Source organism: Bos mutus, chromosome 22 (assembly GCF_027580195.1).
Source record: "Bos mutus isolate GX-2022 chromosome 22, NWIPB_WYAK_1.1, whole genome shotgun sequence".
NCBI classification, from domain to species: Eukaryota; Metazoa; Chordata; class Mammalia; order Artiodactyla; family Bovidae; genus Bos; species Bos mutus.
Window position 1 is genome coordinate 68,584,656 of NC_091638.1, and position 19,749 is coordinate 68,604,404.

At 40.4% G+C, this 19,749-nt stretch overlaps 1 protein-coding gene across 2 annotated transcripts; it reads left to right on the forward strand.

Annotated features, from left to right (window-relative positions):
- The first annotated feature begins 2,550 nt into the window (after window positions 1-2,550).
- On the forward strand, window positions 2,551-19,592 carry MAJIN (membrane anchored junction protein). Of its 2 annotated transcripts, XM_005894109.2 has the most exons (8): window positions 2,551-2,651; window positions 8,127-8,172; window positions 10,861-10,936; window positions 11,111-11,236; window positions 12,098-12,129; window positions 12,429-12,520; window positions 17,686-17,758; window positions 18,638-18,664. In XM_005894109.2, exons 1-8 carry the CDS (start codon window positions 2,551-2,553, stop codon window positions 18,662-18,664), a joined length of 573 nt encoding a protein of 190 aa, XP_005894171.2. The 2 variants fall into 2 exon arrangements, with proteins under 2 accessions (XP_005894171.2, XP_070216609.1); XM_070360508.1 differs by lacking the exons at window positions 10,861-10,936; window positions 11,111-11,236; window positions 12,098-12,129 and adding exons at window positions 14,072-14,135; window positions 19,308-19,592 and having other exon boundaries at window positions 18,638-18,755.
- The last annotated feature ends 157 nt before the right edge of the window (window positions 19,593-19,749 follow it).

Sequence of the window (19,749 nt, forward strand, 5' to 3'; positions counted from 1 at the left end):
TATTTCATTTAATCCTCACAGAAATTTCAGGGATAAGTGCATTCCCCTTTTAGAGATGTAGAAATTGAGAAATGAAAAGGCTAAGTGACTTGATTAAGGTCGAATGACTGTTAAGAGGCAGAGCTAGAACTCAAGCCTTCGTCCTCCAATTACAAATCCTGTGTCTTTCCCACTATCCCATATTGCCTATAACTTCTCTTTTTTTGTTTTAAAGGCATCATGTTTTATGATCACCTAAAATTGGCTGAGAGTCTGACCTTTCATCTGTAAGATCTCATCAACTTAATGATATGTTCTTGGGACATAGTGTCACCATGACTGCAGTACTCATGTTGGAAAATAACCTTGTGAATCTTTGAACCACTGCTATATGTGGTTATTGGGGATTATGCTGTCTAATCTTTATTTTCGAATAGAGTAATTAGTGTGTGGTGTTTGTTTCTGAAGCAGGCAGGCAGCAATTAACAGGAACAGGCCCCAGCTAGAAGGGGATTGTTTTTACTTCTCTCAGCCAGCCAGCTGTAGCACAGCACATGAAGTTTCCTCTCTGGATTGTCATTTCCAGCAAATGTTCTTCATTTCCTTTGCTCTGATGGCCCCAGTCCTCAGTCTGTGGTGATTGCATTTTAGAAGAACCCTCTGAATAATGAAGGGCTCAGTTTTTGTGGCAGCAACCTAAGTCTCATCAGGTGGTCCCTGCTTACTTGGTAAAGTCATCTAGCACCAAAAACACTATCAAATCTAGCGTGGGTTCTTGCCATGCCGAGGGCATGGAGAATGTGCAAGTTTTTCTCAGGATGTGAACAGTATTTCCCCTCTGGTAACTCTGCAGTTGGCACCAACTATTTCTTTTCACTTTTGAGTGCAATTCTAGTCTAAATAGTCTCGGGTTTTGGCTCCAGCCTCCTGTCATTCTAATCCCAAGCAGCCAAGATCGGACACTGGGATATCTCTTTACTGGCAGCCCCAGACTTGAACTTTGGAAATTGTGGGGAATGCCATTCTTTGGGCACGTAGATCTTCCAACTGTACATATTAGAGTTCTCCCTGCTGAGTAGGCATGGAATCAGGGTAATATGGAGGAAAGAATAATGAAAATAGTTCTTTATGTGTATATAATATGTTAATACTTGCAAAATGATTTTATAGTCATTATCTTGTTTTGTTTTGTTTTGCTTTCTAATAACCCCAGGAAGCAGCATGGAAAAGTGGTTAAGACCATCAAGTCTCAATTAACACTGCCTCAATTTGAATTCCAATTCCAAAATCCATAGCCATAGAAAACTTACTTCATCTCTCAGTGCTTCAGTTTCCTCATCTATCATATTTAGATTACTTATTTCATACGCTTTTTGTGAGAATTAAGTAAGATCTATATATAAGGTACTTAGAATAGGGTATGACAAAAAATTGTTGTTAGTTGTTACATACATAAGTTGTTATTATTGTATAAATAATAAAACCAAGGCCCAGAAAAACTATGTAGGGATAATGGAACTGAGATTAAAACATAAATTATTCTTACTTTGTGCTTGTCCTGTCTACCTCAGCTCAGCTGCCTCGGAAATCAATACCTTGCATTGTATATGGGTAGATTTGATCCTAGAAACTCTGGACCTTTTACTCTCGTTATTTATTATTTAAACTTCCATATGAAGAGACAGAAAGTACAAGGCTTATTATCTCTACTTTACAAATAAAAAGAGGCATAGAAAAGTCCTCTGAGTGCATACCAAGTGCTCTCTTGGAGTAGAGGAGGCATGCCGTACTTCGTTCTCCATTTCTTCTTCTGAGTTTCCCACAGAGAGGCCTTTAAGTGAGTAGAGATTCTGGAATAGGAAAAGTAAAACTAGTAAGTGCTAGGAGAGTAGGGGGCAGTCTTGTGGCGCAGGGTCCTCTCATAAGTGGTGAAGAAGAACAGTTGAGAGGTGGGAAGATAAGGCCCTCCTTGGCAAGACTTTAAAACATCAATGTACGTCCTTATTTCCTGCACTGGCTGTAGCAGGAAGGTGTGCTAATTCCTAAACGTCAGAGAAAATTAACAGCAGAGGTGTTCCCAGTTGCCTCTTACTGGTGCGTCCTTTAAACTGTTTCATTATTTGATTTGAGCCCTCTTCACATTGGCCTAGGTTCCAGAGAAAATGGGGGCAAGGGATGAGAACAGATGCAAGAGATATTTGGGAGATAGATTTAATCCTAACAAAAACCCTGTTATCATCAGATGTTAGTATCATTAGTCTCATGGAAAAGAAGTAATTTGTACAAGGTCATAAGGTAAACAGCAAAACTTTAACTTAGGTCTTCTGACTTCAAGTATAAAGATTATCTCAGAATATCATATATCCTCCCCATGCAGGTGGAGAAATGATCCAGGTAATTAATATTAGAAGTGAGCCTGGGACATGGGCAGTGATACTGAGAACTGGACATTATACTAATGAAGAGATGCTACAGATTGGGCAGGCTTTATTTCCATACATAAGGAACCATATTTAGCTTTTTCGTAATTCTTTAAAACTTCTATTTTATTTAGGTTACTGTTCGGAAGCAATGAGTTTAAAACCTTTCACCTACCCATTTCCAGAGACGAGATTTCTTCATGCAGGACCCAACGTGTATAAATTCAAAATTAGATATGGCAACAGCATCAGGTAATTTTAAAACTAGGAGGGTAGCCTTTACAAACACAGGTTAATACATTCCCACAGGTCATTCCTTCTCTGCCTTCACCAAGTCCAGGAGACTGGCTGAAGCAGCACCTTGTAGCTCTCTTTTCTAGGTATTTTATGTTCTATATATTTATTATTCATATAAGCTTTTAAATTGGTAATAGCATACCTTTGGGGCAGTGGTTCTCAAATTATCTCAGGACCCCTTTGCACTCTTAAAATTGAGGCTTCCAAAGAGTTTTTGATTAAATGAGTCATACCTGTCAATATTTATCATATAAAATCAAAAGAACAATTTCAAATAATTACTTATTAATTTAAAAATACTATAACACTTTATTTAAAATAGCCATATTTTAAAAAATTAATAAGAAGATTGGCATTGTTTATATTCCTGAAACTACCCCAGGAATGCAAGGATAGTTGAGTATACAAAAATCAATCAATATAATACACCACATTAATAGAAAGAAGAGAAAAAATACCGCATGACCCTCTCAATGGATGCAGAAAAGACATTTGACCAAATCTAGCACCGTTTCATGATAAAAATACTCAAACTAGGAGTAGAAGGGAGCTTCCTCAATATAAAGTCTATATGTGAAAAAACCACAGTTTAACAACATACTCAGTGGTGAAAAACTTAATCTTTTTCCTTAAGATCAGGAACAAGATAAGGATGCCCACTTTCATCACTTCTGTTCATCATGGTACTAGAGCTCTAGCCAGAGCAATTAGTCAAGAAAAAAAAATGCATACATAATGGAAAGGAAGAAGTGAAACTATCTCTGTTTGCAGATGACGTGATCTTTTTTTTTTTTTTTTTTTTGGCTGCACCACATGGCTTGTGAGATCTTAATTCCACAACCAGGGATTGAACTTGAGCTTTTGGCAGCGAAAGCATGGAGTCCTAACGACTAGACTGCCAGGGAATTCCTGGCATGATCTTATATGTGGAAAAACCTAAAAAATCCACACAAACCAACAAAAAACTATTAAACCTTATCAATGAATTCAGCAAAGTTATACTAAATCAACATCAGTTGATTTGTATACACTAGCAGTAAACTAGTAGTAATTTCTGAAAAGAAAATTAAGAAAACAATTTTTCTTACAATAGTATCAAAAAGAAAAAAATTCTTAGCAATAAATTCAACCAATGAGGTACAAGACTTGCACACTGAAAACTAAAAAATATTTCTGAGAGAAAGGAGACCTAAATAGAAAGACCTCTATGGGAATTCCATGGTGATCTAGTGGTTAGGACCCAGAATTCCACTGTCAGAGCTGGATTTAATCCCTGGTCAGGGAATTTAAGATTCCACAAGCCATGCAGAGAGGCCAAAATAATTAATTAATTAATTAGAAAGATATCTGTGTTCATGGATTGGAAGACTTAATATTGTTAAGATGGGAATTCCCTGGCAATCCAGTGATTGGGACTCTGTGCTTTCACTGCTAGGGGCAGAGGTTTGATCCCTGGTTAGGGAACTGTTAATAAGATCCTGCATGCCCTATGGTGCAGCCAAATATACATATTGTTAAGATGAAAACAGTACTCAAGCAATCAGCAGATTCAATGTAATCCCTAGCAAAATCCCAATGGCACTTTTTTTTGCAAATGTACAAACCCAACCTAAAATTCATATGGAATTTCAAGGGATCCCAAATAGCCAAAACAATCTTGGAAAAGAACAGATTTGAAGTACTCATACTTGCCAATTAAAAAACTTCCTACAAAACTATAAGTAATCAAAAAGTGTGGTACTGCATAAGGACAGACTATAACCAATAAATAGTATAGAATTGAGAGCCCAGAAATAAAACCTCACTAACATCTATGGTCAATTGATTTTTGACTAGAATGCCAAGAGCATTCAATGGGAAAGAAGAGTTTCTTTAACAAATGGTTCTGGGAAAACTGGATATCCACATGCCGAAGAATAAAGTTGGACCCTTATCTTACACAATATACTACAGTTAACTAAAAATGGATCAAAGACGAAATTAGAGCTAAACCTAAAACTCTTAGAATAAAACATAGGGGCAAATCTTTATGACTTTGGATTTGGCAGTGGTTTCTTAAATACAACACCAAACACACAGGCCTCAAAAGAAATTAGATAAATTGCACTTAGTTGATTTTATAAAATTTATATGTCTAAGAACCCTACTAACAGAGTGAAAAGGAAAACCACAGATGAGAAAAGATATTTGCAAATCATGTATCTGATAAGAGTTTAATATCCAGAATATATAAAGAACTACAACTCAACAACAAAAAGATAAGCAATCCAATTGAAAATGGACAAAGGACTTGAATAGACATTTCTCTAAAGAAGATATACAAATGGCCAGTAAGCACATGAAAAAATGCTCAATATCTTTAGTCACTAGGAAAATGCAAATCAAAATTGCGATGATATACCACTTCACACCTACTAGGATAGCTATAATTAAAAAACAAAACAACAGTTGTTGACAAGGATGTGGAGAAATGGGAACTTTCATACATTGCTGGTGGGAATGTAAAATGATGCAGATACTATGGAAACTGGTTTAGCAGTTCCTCAAAAAGTTAAAATTACCATGAAGAAATGAAGTTGCTCAGTGGTGTCCGACTCTTTGCGACTCCATGGACTGTAGCCAACCAGGCTCCATCCATGAGATTTTCCAGGCAAGAATACTGGAGTGAGTTGCCATTTCCTTCTCCAGAGGATCTTCCTGACCCAGGGATTGAACCTGGGTCTCCTGCATTGCAGGCAGACACTTTACCGTCTGAGCCACCAGGGAAGCCCTTACCATATGACCATATTACCATATGACCCAGCAGTTTCATTCCTAGGTATATGCCAGTCACAACAGGGCAAATCTTGTATGATTCTGCTTATATGAAATATTAAAATAGGAAAACTCGTAAAGACAGGCTGGGTAAAGGGAAGAATGTGGAGTTATTGTTTAAAGAGCACAATGTTTCAGTTTGTGGAAATAAGTTTTAGAAATAAGGTAGGGCTGACTGCAAGCCATGGTTTTGAATGTAATATTGTATGGAAAAACCTGAACAAAATTTTTGGCCAACCCATTAATTAATGCCACTGAATTATATACTTAAAAATAGTTAAAATGGAAAAGTTGAGGTTATATGTATTTTAGCACAACTTTTAAATGTATAATATTAATTTTAAAATAATGATATACCTATTAAGTTTTAATATATTTTTATTAAAAATAACTATATACTCCAGTATTTTTGCCTGGAGAATCCCATGGACAGAGGAGCCTGGCAAGCTACAGTCCATGGAGTGGCAAAAGAGTCAAACACAACTTTGTAACTAAACCATATTTTCTAAAGCAAAAATTAATGGGAGGATTGACATCACATTAAATTTCTGCAAATCTCATTAATGTCTGGCTTAATAAAAAAACTGCTAGATTATTGTATTTGCTTTTACATTTAATCTGTCGTGAGTTTTTTCTTTTGGTTGAATTACATGAAAAACTCAGCTGTACATATATATGTAGCATTACATATATTTGCCAACAAAGGTCCATGTAGTCAAAGGTATGGTTTTTCCAGTAGTCATGTATAGATGTGAGAGTTGGACCACAGAGAAGGCTGAGCACCGAAGAATTGATGCTTTCAAACCACAGTGCTGGAGAAGACTCTTGAGAGTCCCTTGGACAGCAAGGAGATCAAACTAGTCAAACTAATCCTAAAGGAAATCAACTCTGAATATTTATTGGAAGGACTGATGCTGAAGCCAAAGCTCTAATCCTTTGGCCACCTGATGTCAAGAGCCAACTCATTGGAAAAGATCCCGATGCTGGGAAAGATTGAGGGCAGGAGGAGAAGGAGCAACAGAGGTGGTTGGATGGCATCATTGACTCTGTGGACATGGGTTTGAGCAAACTCCAGGAGATGGTGAAGGACAGGGAAGCCGGCATGCTGCAGTCCATGGGGTTGCAAAGAGTTGGACACTTCTGATCAACTGAACAACAAATGTTTGTAGTAGGGAAAGGTAGGAATATATTAATAGTCTTCTCAGATCATTGTGGATAATCTTCCTTGGCCCTGTGTCAAAACTTGACAAATAACAGTTGTTTATTTTGTTTCTTTTTAAATTTTTATTATTTTTTTAAATTAAAAAAATTGTTTTTTTTTTTTTGGCTGCACAGCACAACTTGTGGGATCTCTCACGCCACAGTAGTAAAAGTGCCGAGTCCTAACCACTAGACAACCAGGAAACTCAGTTTCATTTTTTAAAAATATAGTAGTTTTTTAAAGGTTAGTTGCAATGTGGAATCTGAAATTATATCACTGTACTTTCTGATCTCTGCAACATGAAAATCCATTGGTCTATCTTGTTCTTTGAAAGCTGATCTTTTACCTAGAATGATTTTGTAACCTGAAGTGTTTCTATGGTCGCTTGGAAAATATTGTTTCACTTGCAGATTGTTCAAATGTCAACACGCTTCATTATACAGTATCAAAAAACATATTTGCTAATATCACTACCAATCTTATCAGAAAAATGCCCAAGTATTTGGAAGTTGTCAACCCTACAGTGGTGGATAAAAGTTTTCCAAAATTCAAAATTTTACTTGAAATCCAAAAATTTATCCTTAACAACAAATACTGTCAGTTTTATTGATAAGCTCACTGTTCGCTTTTGAGAAAATGTCTGTCACATTCCCAAGTCTGAATAAGCACCATTGTTTATCTGTCAGCTGACCAGTCAAATAAAATATGAAAAAGCATGTGGTTCAGTTTGCAACCTAAACAGTTGTGCAGGCACTTCTCAAGAGAACCATCATCTTCTGGTATGCCGCAGAAACACTTTATCCATACTTCCTGTTTTATCACAGAATATATTAAAATCCATTATTTGGGGGGTGAGATTTATAGAATTATTAAGGCCTTACTTCTTCCTCTAACATATTAAATGGAATTGAATTTTTTTTCCTGTGTGGTTGCAAAGATGGCTACAATTGCTAGTACAGTTTAGTGCAACTGACTAGATCTGTGCTAAAGCACCAGCATTTTGACCACCACAGATTTTGCACTATGATACAAATGTCAATATAGTGAAAAAGGCAAATAATATCTTAGTATTATTATGAAACTAATTTTGCCCTTGGAGACTCCTTGAAAGGGTCTTGAGGACCCCCGGAGGTCCGCAGATTGCACTTGTACTACTGGTCTAAACAATTATTAACCTTAACGGTGGCAATGTCGGGTCCCGGCAGGGCATGGAGAAGATACTCTGGTACAGCCTGTACCAGCTTTCAGTCTGCACCACCTAGTGAGCTCTTCTTCCCTTGAGCACTGGGTCAGCACACACAATTGTTATTTAGTTATGTTCCCTTAGCTCATTGGAAATGTCATTTTTACTAGAGTCTGTTGTCTCCAGAGCTTTTCTTCTTGGCTCATTTACTTCTTGTCTGTTTACCTTCTAGAGGGGAAGAGGTAGAAAACAAGGAAGTCATCGTCCAGGAGCTGGAGGTAGGGAAAGAAGCAGACAACTTCTGGGAATGTTGTTTTTTAAGCTGAGGATGCATCCCTATTTAGGTTTTAGTTGTTTCCTACAAACTGAGTCACAATCTCCGCTTGATTACTCGACTTCTCCCTGCCACATTTCCTCTGCAGAGAAAGGTTACTGTTTTTCCAGGGAAATTAAAGCCTATACTCTTTCTCAATTTTCCTAGTTGAAGTGTCAGCACCTTTGAGGCTAAGAGTGATTTTGTTTCCACTAGAGTTCCCAGCCATGGGCAGCTGTCTTTTGTGGCGGCTGGCATAGAGAAAGCATCCGGAGGACTGCCTTCCAGGGCTCTGGGAAACCTCACCATCCCAACCACTGCCTGGTACTTGACGTTCAGGAAACTCAACTGTAAATACACAGACAAGGCTGCTGTGTCTTCATTTTAATTGGAAACATTTGCATTTGCTGTATTTCCACTTCATTTTCATTCCTTTACTACCCAACTCTAATGGCTTTAAATTCTCCCACAAGAAGAAGACAAAGACGGTGGACAAATTTGTAAACTGGTGAAAGCACTGGACAAGGAATTAGAGTTCTGGGGGCTGGCCGCAGTTTCTAGTCCTGGCTGAACCACTAAGAAATGTGTGAGCCTTAGCAAATCACTTCTCTCTCTGGGTCTTATTTGCCTCATTCATAATATGAGAGTTTTAAACTAGTGTATTCTTTTCTAACTTCATGACTGAGTGCTCTATGACTGTTGTAATTTATAAAGACATATGCTGCCACATTTCAAAGAATTTGAATATAATTACATATACAAATGCAAAACTGTAAAACCAAAAAGTTGAGTCAAAGCCTTAAAGGTACTCTTTAGCTATGTGTTGAAAAATACAGTAAGATCTTTGAGGACCTCAGAGGCATCATTATAAATAGCAATTATTTTAACATAGGACCATGACAGTTTTCTGCTTATTTTAATTATGAGTAGAGCAAAATTTATTTCACTTTGCTTCACTTAATATGGGCAGAGAAAAGCTCAAGGCAGTAAAGTATTGCAAACATAGTTTTTAGAACCAATGAAACCTGGATTTGAACTCTAGTTCTGCCTTCACAGTACAACTTTTGGGAAATTTGTCTTCCTTATCTGAGTCTGTTTCCTTACCTGTCAGTAAGATTGATAAATAATATCAGTTTTCAGGATTGTAGTGAGGATTAGAAATAGATGTATGCGGTTCTTGCTGCACAATAGTTCATCTAATGGTAGCTAGAGAACACTTATATGCATTTATAATCATATAAAAATGTTGTGTGTTTTTTAAACATTTATTGATTTATTTGACTGCACGGGTCTTAGTTGCAGGATCTTCAGTCTTTGTCGCAGCATGCGAACTCTTTGTTGCAGCATGCAGAATCTAGTTCCCTGACCAGGGATCAAAACCAGGCCTCCTGCAATGGGAGTGTGGAGTCTTAGCCACTGGACCACCAGGGAATTCCCTAAAACTTTTTGAAGTGCTTTTTATATGTTCTTTTTTTTTTTACTTTCATTAGTTTTGAAGCAGAAGTTATCCTTTGTCATTCACTTAGAAAACATATATTGATAAGCAGTTTAGTCTAATGGTTAGGAGTGTAAGCTCTGGAGCCCCACTGCCTGGGTTTGTGTCTTAACTCCATCATTACTAGCTGTGTAGCCTTCCATAAATCACTGTACCTCTCTCTGTCTTAGTTTCCTCAGCGGTAAAATGAGGATAATAGAAATCTTTTATCTTAAAGGGTTCTTGAGTAGTGGTGAGTGCTCAGTCATATCAGACTCTTTGCCCATATACTAATAAGCATAGGTTAATTAGAGACTAAATAATTAAGATTTAAAGACAGTAGAAGAAAAGGTTTGACATAAACTAAAGCAAAATACGTACATATAAATAAATACCAATATTATTCATTGGGGCTTTCCTGGTGGCTCAGATGGTAAAGAATCTGCCTGTAATGGGGTTCAATCCCTGTCTTGAGAAGATCCCCTGGAGAAGGGAATGGCTACCCACTCCAGTATTCTTGCCTGGAGAATTTCATGGACAGAGGAGCCTGGTGGGCTGCAGTCCATAGGGTCATAGAAAGTCCAGCAGAACTGAGCAACAAATCCAGGATCTATTTGTTGAGGACCTGTTATGCTTCATCCACTATGGTAGAGAAGGGATGCTAAGACAAATCAGGTATGTATTCTCCTTCAAGAAGATTTCTTAGTAAAGAAAATAAAAATATGTACATGGAGGGAATTCTCTGGCAATCCAGTGGTTAGGACTCAGCACTTTCACTGCTGGGCCAGAGTTCAGTCTCTGGTCAAGGAATTCAGATTTCACAAGCCTGGAGGCACAGAAGGGGGAAAAAGATGCATGGAATATAGTGAAGGCCCGAGGCTAACTACTGTGAAATTTGAGACCTGTAGTTAATTCAACTTGAGAAATTAGGGAAAATTTTGTGGAGGAGATGGCTTTTGAGTTGTGCCATAAAAGAATAAGTGGAATTTAGTCATATGATGATGGACTAAAAGGGTATTTCAGGCCAGAGCAGAGAAGTGGAGAAGTGGAAGGTATATTCAGGGAACAGCAAGTAGTTGGACTCTAAAAGAGTATAGGGTACGTGAAGAACAGCGATAGAGGTAAGTTAATAGACTGGCTGAAATTAGTATTAAAGTTATTTCACATTTTTTTTTTCAGGATTCTATTCGTGCGGTCTTAGGAAACCTGGATAATTTACAGCCATTTGCTACAGAACACTTTATTGTATTTCCCTGTATCCTTTCTTTCCTGGGGGGAAATGAGCTGCAATTCACACTGTAGATTCAAGTGGAAGCAGCAAACCCGTGCAGTTTGGAGGGTAGGTCATGGAAAGGAGACAGAGTCTTTCCTCTAAAATAGTACTCAGGGATTCATACTGGCTACATCCTCAGTCCTTAGCACATCCCAGATAAAAGCAAATGGGAAAGAGTGTCCCATCTGAAGTTCAAACATGGGGAAGCTGTCTTGGTCCCTTATCCATTTGTTTTCACTCTGTATGTGGAGATGAAATGCTTTCATGAAAATCTGTCACCGGGTAAGTAGAACGATGAAAGTGTAGGTGGAGGAGAAGGAAAAGGGGGCAGTTGAACATCCATAGGTTAGCAGTGCTGAATGTGGTGAAATAGCCAGATTGAGCCCCCACACTGACACTGCAGAAGTCAGGAGCATGTCCTCCAAGCTAGACTGCCTGGTTCAAATCTTGGTGGATTTGCCACTTAGGAGTGTGTGACCTTAGATAAATTACTCAGTCTTTGTATGCCTCCTTTGTGAAATGGTGAAAATAATAATAGTCATTGAGTTGTTGAAAATATTAAATGTGTACTGGGAAATGGAAAGTACAGTATGACTTAGGGTAATAACTCAATGAAAAATAACCTATGATATAAATAATTCCTTCCATTTTAGAGTATTTAATGACTTTCACTTAGTAATATCTTAAACATATCTCCCAATTTTTAATCTCTGGGGGCCATTGTTATTTTTACAAATAGAGGGACAAGGAGACATCTACCAGTTTGATTGGAAAAAAAAAGTACAAAGGCATTATCTCAAAATACCTCAATTCATTTGTCACTGATGCCATAAGTTCTACTTTTTTTCTTTCATAATAGGGATCATCCCCTTTAAGTGACTTATTGTTATAATATTATCTGTGTCAGACTTTTTAGATGACACAATGGAGTCAAGTCATCTCTCACCACGTCATCTCCACATGACTTGTAGATGACAATAAAATAAGGGAGGAAAAAAGTTTGGAGACACAGTATTTCTTGGAAAACTGATAACCAGGTGAAAGGGAAAAGGGCACACACCAAAGTTTTATCTAGGACCAGTTCTAAGAAGTCGATGAAGAAACAGCCTTGCTTCATTATGATATTCAAATTTCCTATTGTAGGAAAATCAATGAACAGCAGTCCTCTTGGGTTGGTAAGTTTGCCTTTTGTTTAGGAGATGAAAATTGCCTTTATTGCCTCTTATTATCTCATGTTTTGCTCTTGACTCCTCTCTTTTGCCCTTTGGTTGTTGCCCAGGTCCAATAAGGATTGTATACTTGAGAATTTTTTATCTTCTTGGCTAGATTTCTGAGACTTTGTCTATCCTTACTTACAAAGCTGATGTTAAAAGCTGCCTTTGGCAATTTATAGATGGGCAGTTCTCTTCACTGTGCCCTCATGTGAACAACTCTGGAAAAGGAAAAGTCTCAGGAATCTGGTTCCTCTCTGAAGGTCCTGGCAGAGAGGAAAACAGCAGAAGCCGTGCTGAAGAAACGAAAACGCGGAGAAGTGCCCAGCTCCCCAGCCAGGCCAGGGCTGGACAGGTCAGTGGTGTTGAGTGAGGCACTAAACCCTGCATTCTAGCTAGGCCTTGCCCTCTGTTGGGGTGAGTCACTCTCTGTCTCAGGGCTTCATTCATAGCTGCTTATTCGGGTGGGTAGACTAAGGGAAGGAAGCAAGTTGGTATTTGCAATATAATTTGCAAATCTACTTCCTTAGCAAAGTAGAATTTTTCTGTTCATTATCCTCAGTGAGGACTGAGGGAATTCCCTGGTGGTCCAGTGGTTAGGACTCTGAGCTTCCACTGCAAGGGCCACAGGTTCCATCCCTGGTTGGGGAACTAAGATCTTGGTGGCTCAGGGGTAAAGAATCCGCTTGCCAATGCAGGAGACTCAGGTCTGATCCCTGGGTCGGGAAGATCCCCTGAAGAAGGAAATGGCAACCCACTCCAATGTTCTTGCCTGGGAAATCCCATGGATAGAGGAGGCTGGCAGGCTGCAGTCCATGGGGTCTCAAAGAGTTGGACAGGACTGAGCAACTAAACAACAACAAGCCGAGCAGTGCAGCCAAAAAACAGAAAGAAAAAAGACACTCAGAAGGCATAAGATATGAAGTCCCACAGTATCATACATGAACATAGAGAAAGCCTCAAAAGAGTGAGAACGAATAAAATATAACCTTGTTTCATGCAGTGAGTAGTATATTTTTGTGCCTGCTCTCAGTTTTCCAGCAGGTGTGGGTGGTTGTGTCTGCTGCTTGCGGAGCCTGTGCAGCTTTTGGAACTCTACCTTAAGAGGTAGTACAGGTCGAAACATAGATGTCTGTAAGAGGGTATGCCTCAATTACTGGCTGAGGTGCTGCAAATTACGGGGAGTGTTGAGCACAACTCTTAACATGTTGAAGTTACTATTGTAGGGGCTACTTATTTCTTCTTTTGATTCTCTGTCAAGGACAGAATGAGTCAGTAAGACAATTCAGTTTTTCATATTAGCACCCACAGAGAGATGCTGGAATAATCCAAGGTGTGGTTTGCTCCCCAAGCCAAAGTGCTTTCAACTCAGGTTCACAGAAAGCAAGTGTCCTTTTCCTGGTATTATGTGGGCACCAAGACATAGAAGGGCAGTGGGGATGTATGGGGCTGTGAGGGTGGGCCACGCAGGAGCTGACCCCTACACTGTCCTAATGCACGTGTCAGTGAAGAGGCGGGAAATTCCTCCTCCAGACAGGTGGGATGTGAGGGTGCTTGGAGGTATGAAGCTTTGCTTGGTTCTGTTTGACTGAATTTTTCACGGAGAAGGGGCCTCATGTCTTCCCTTTCTCTGTGTTTTGATGCCCAACCAAGTATTTCAAAATCCTGCTGTCAATCACATTTTCCCTTTCTCAACCCCTAGATCCCCAAGTGTCTCAAATTGTGATTCTGCTGTGAATTAAAGCAGCACCCAAAGAGAATTTGGCCACACAATTTATTCTGCAGGCCAGGAGTGGCATAAATATAGCCAACCTGCTGAAATATTCATCTGGGACACTTTTGCTTGAATGTGAGGATGTTGCCGCTGCCAGTAATGCTTCTTGGGCTTTTTTTCCTCCCACTTTAGGGCCGAGATGGGGACTTCCAGTCAAGGGCTCAGCAAAAAGAAGCCCCCTATGGAAACCAGGAGGGTATGCACCAAAATGGAGACTTCAAGACTCTTGGCTATTTCTGTTTGGTTACGAGTCAGGATTCCTATTATCAGCACATCTTGGTCCTAAGTACAGACTGAATTCACTGCACTCATTCTCAGGTTTCCCTGTCTTCAGAACAACTTTCAGCCATCCACCCTTGCCACAGCCTGTCCTAAATGTAGCTGCATAATACACACATCGATGAATCCTTTTGTTAAAAAGCCTTCTCTTAGCTTAAAGAGCTGCTTTTTTATACTCTGCAGTCGAAAAAGAAAATAGGTCTGTTGAGTTGAGGTGAAATCCAGTGTAGAATTTTTTTTCCAAAAGCTTTTTGCCCTCATCTGCACTGGAGTCTGAGTCTGGGAACATCTAATTTTTACAGACAAAATAGGTTTGTATCAGCACAGGATACTGGTAAAAGAAAACTTCATTTAGAGCAATGATGGGTCAGCCTCAATAATACTTGATTCATTTTGTGAGGTCTGTTCTCCATTTAGATATTCATACATCTGCTACTCCTCAATTTTAGGGCTTCTTTTCCATAATAGTCCCTAAAATAATGCGCTTTTTCCTTGAAATAGCTGTTATTTGTGACGTTTCTTACTTCTCCACCATAGCTCCAAAGCAGCTCTGACCTTTATTTCCTAGCTCACCTCCCTCACCTTCCCAGGATCCAAAACATGATCAGTTATTGAGTAAACATTTACATATTCATTCATTCAGCAAACATTTATTGAGTATCTACTGTGTGCCAAGTACTAGCAAGCACACTCTCCCCCAGAAGTGCTGAAAGTGTAAAGCTGGGCAGACAATTTATGATAAATGTGCTATGAACAGGAATAAAGGAAGCCCAGGGGGCAAAGGGACCACAAAGGAGAACCTCACTGAGACCAAGTGGGTGTGAGAGAGAGTTCGCAGAGTAGCTCAGGGTGCGCCAAGCACTTAGGCCAAGTGGAAAGAGTGTAAGAGTACAGTGCTTCTGGTGACCTACTGGAGAGGTCAGCACAGGCTTCATCCTAAAAGGTCTTAAAGCCACCTTCAAGATCACAGGAATTCCCTAAAACATTTTTAAGCAGAAAACTGATTTTCATTTCTAAACAGTTCTGTCCCCTGTTTGCCAGGCATTGTGTTAGGTGCTGGAGTGCACACAAACATATAAAATCTAGTTTTTTTCCAGGAGTTTACCATTTAGCTGGAGTAGAGTGAACCCTTAAAGATGAAGACCTCTGCCTTTGTAGGCAGGAGCAGGGTACAGAGCCGTGTTGTTATACCCGTGGCCAGCTGGCCCATGCAGTGATCTTAGCAGGTGGTTTCCCTCTATACTCTCATCCTTTTGAGAGGGAAGAAGAATTTAGAAAGTACAAGAAGAGGACATGAAGCTCTGGAGAACAAAGACACTTTATACAACCAAGATAGTTACTGTTAAAGGAACACTTCCCTCACTCTCTACCCTTTGTACCTTCCTATTCTTAGTCTGACGCATCATCTCCCTCAAGAACCCACAGTTTCTTAACTCAACATAATTACCTTGTCAACCTGATACTGGGTTAGAAAAAAAACTCTGAGGAAAAAAGAAAAGGAATATGTTTATTGATTTTGACTCAAAGCCCAAATGATCTTCATTGTAGACCCTGTTCTCAGAGAGCAGACGTCTCTTAAATTAACATGATCACAGTGACTCTTAGTGCAAGTCACTAAGAGCTGGAAGAATCGAACACGCTCCTTTGGTCCGGTGCTTAATATCTTCGCTCCCCTTTGGGGGAAGTTAAGGTGTAGAAACACAGTATGGATTGTGCACATCTATACACATAGGGAGCCTGTGCAGGGAAAGCTTAGAAGAATACAACACATACCTGAATAAGGTCTCTGTTTCATCAGAGGTGTTTAGGGAGAATGGATAAGAAGGGCAGACTCATTCCTTTTGTTACTTCAGCTCCCAGATCTAGAGATCCAGACTGTAAAAGGAAAAAAAATGGAAGAGAGCAGATGAATGATCCAGAAGGGAAATAGACTGCTGTGCATGTAGCTTTCTTTTCCGCCTCTGCTTGCTTGACCTGCACTTCCAAGCAGAGGCGACCCTGAAGGTACAGGGGACAGCTTTGCATCAGGTTTTCAGGGTATTATTGTGGCTGGATGTCCTGGATGGTACCCTAAGTTTTATTTCACGCTATAATGTTTTTCCTCTCTTACAACATTTGCCTGAGGAAACCTCTGTCAAGATTTCAGGAGAGCACGAAGGCTCTCTTACCATGGAAATTTCCACGGGTTCAGAGATGGGCTGTGCCTCTGCCCCAGGGCCTTTGCGCTTCTGGTCCCCACTTCCAGCCTTAGTAGATGCTTTCCTTAGGGCCAATGCAGCAGGATTTAAATTGCAAACCGTAGTTTCCCTCAAGCTAGAAATCATATCTAGGGCCTCTAGTTTCCCCTCCACCCTATATAGAAGAAGAGAGAGGTAGTCTCCTTCTGCCCAAGAGATCTTTTCACTTTTATAGGAGTATGACTTAGGTGGCTGCCCATGTGGTCTGAGATTTAAGGGCTTGTGGAAAAGGTTACCAGCAATATCAGCTCATGCTTAGCTTGGAGGACCTGTCCTCCCTTTCCTGGCATCACTGTGCCTCTGCCCCCTTGATACACCCTAACAGTCGGCAGCCGCTTGCTACAGAATTCTTCACCAGCAAAATGGCTCAAGAACTCCCCAGCACTGCTGGGTAGTCAAGCCTCAGGTTTTGCCTCAATGAGGGAAGTGACCAGTTGGCAGTGATTCCCAAAAAGAAATATATAAACCATGTTTCTGACTATCTAGGTGTCTCAGAGAATATTATAGGCTTGGAACCAGGCTATAGAGTGTCCTCTTCAAAGTACAAAGGAAGGTCTATAGGGCAGTAGCACAGGGAGAAATAAGATTGTGTTGTAGTGTGCTGGCTGCTTATGCCACAGTCATGTTTCTGCTGGCTCTAGCCACATTGATCATATTTACATGTTAAGGGCAATGTGCCCTTGTACATCATGTCCTTGTCTGGAATGCCCTGCTCTCTTTGACTCCTTGATGCTGTCCATTGAGGCCCCACTTAAATAACACTTCCCCTGTGAAGTCTTCCTTGTCTAACCACTACCCACTCTCTTCACATCCTTCTCAGCAACCGCAGTACTCTATGTAGACTGATAGGGTAGTCTTATCACACTGACTTATAGTACTTAGTTTATATGTCAGTTTTACCACATAGATTATACTTTTCTCCAAGGTAAAATAAATGTCCTCCTGATTTCTGAAAACTTGAAATTCTGTCCTTGGCAATAGCTGGTACTCAGAAACATGGAATGGTAAGGTACACCCAGCTTGGTTTGTTCTTGTCTGTTAAACATTATGATTTTAGAAGGACAGTGTTTGGGAAGCTGATATGGGAAAAGGACAGAAAAATAGAACCTGCCTGGGCAGTCGGGAGCCAGACCCCAGCACTGATGTGAAATCTCTTCACCAGCAAATAGCATTCAGACCCCCAAGCTGGAAAAGAGTAAAGTTTGAGACTTTTCTTGGTCTTTTAATCAGAACAGAGAAAGAAAAACCCAGCAAGAATGCCAGAAGACCCCAGCATTTGATGTCACCGATGTCCAGGACCAGGGTAGGTTCTGGTCTCCTCTAGTAAGCATCCTGTCCTCTTTAGTCCCCTGATGAGCAAAGCAGCACAAAGCTCTTTGAGTCTGGGCACACTCAGTGGGCGATGTGCCTTGCTCCCTTGGAGGTGCTTGTTCATTCAGTCTGGGGGCATGCTCTTGGGTAATAGGAGCCCCTGCAGTAGAATCCCACGGACGGCAGAGCGTGGTGGACTGCCATCTCTGGGGTCGCACAGAGTCGGACACGACTGAAGCGACTTAGCAGCAGCAGCAGCAGTTCCCAAATGGAGTGAAAGAGGCAATGCATGTTCTTCTTGTGCTTCTGATAGCAAAACTAGTGGTCCCACAGTTTCAGAACATTCCATGTAAGTTTTACAGAAAAGTTGGGAGGGATATGCTTTGCTTTTCTATCCCAGAGAACAATCTAGGAAGCTGTCTCTCCTCCTCTTCTCTTTAGGGCATTAGTGTTAATATGGAAGGTGCAGATGGTGCTTGGCAGGGGCTGGGAATGCATGTCAAGGTGTCACCCTTTTGGCTTGCTGATCTTTCACTCAGCATGAGAATTCAGTATGGATGCAGTTATCACAGATGCAGGCACATGAGCAAAGTGAGTTCTCCAACAAGTTGTCAGTCCACGTGTAGACACACCAGCCACGGTAGGTGTCTAGGATTTGAGCAGTGTAAAAAATCTCGACCTGACTTTGAAAATACTCCAAGGTCAGAATAGCCTCTTACTGAGCTGGGATGAAATTGAGAAGATCAGAGCCAACAATGCCCCTGGCTTCACTTATCCTGGTTTGAGGCTGCCCTTGGCTTATGCTCAGTGTCCTGCCTTCTCCTGCTCACATACAAGTAGCCCTTTCCCTGCCTGAGTGTTTCCCTTGCAGATTCTAAGTGGGAGGACAGCCTGGTAGGGAAGAGTATCCCACCATCGCAGCAAAACAATCCACCTCCAGCTGAGGGACCCACAGAGCTGGGAACCAGTGGCTTCTTCGGGTTTCTGACGTAAGACAGACTTCTCTCCTGCCATTAAACTTAGCCCCATTGAATCTCTCAAGGAAAGAAGACTAGAAAAGAAAGCGGATTACCCTTATAAATCACTATTTTGTGCAGAACAAATGATGGAAATGAGATAGAGCTTTAGGGTCCTAACTAACCTACCCCACCCTGATGTGCCCAGCATTGAATCTGATATCCCAAATGTTACTTGGACAACAACTATTCTTATTGTGTTTGGGTTATTCAGTTGATTTTGTTACTAAAACAGTTCCATTCTTCTCTCTGAACCTAGGCTCTGTCTTCAGAGTCCTTTTTGCAGAGTACAAAACAAATCCCTTCATGTGTCTAGAGCTCAGCCATCCCATTGCTGTTGTTCTTTATTTATACTTCCAGAGTATAATTTAACTTGGGTACCTTTTCAAATGCTGTTTCAGACTTGAATTTCCAATCAGTGGTCTCAGAGCAGAAATGCCCTAGCTAATAATAGAGCCCTAATGGGACCTGGGAGAGGGGAACTGGACCTCTGGAGTCTCAACCTGCTCTGCTCTCCTTCTGCAGCTCTCTCTTCCCGTTTAGGTATTTCTTCAGAAAGAGCAGCCAGTGAGCCTCCTAAATGCAGTAGTGGGAGGGGCAGTGACCCTTCCCACTCCGCTCTCTGCTTCTGACGCTCCAGTCATGGAGAACCAAAGCCCCAGACTCCCTGAGTCTTCTTGTGGGTTTGTCCTGTCATTTGCCTCTTTACAAAGGAGTGTCCTCACCCAATTTAAATCACTAAGAATGTAAGTTTCTAAAATGCTCTAGTCTGAGAATTTTACTGCCCAATGGGCCAGTTGGGTCTTTCATCTCTAGCACTTTGATTTCTAATGACAATAAATTATTTATGAAGACTTAATCACTGAATTTTAGTGGGAGTAGAGAGAGAGCAAACTCTTATCTTTTTCTCAAGATACAGGGATCCAGTTGTTAACAGAACACTTTGGGTAGGTGGAGTCTGTACCTG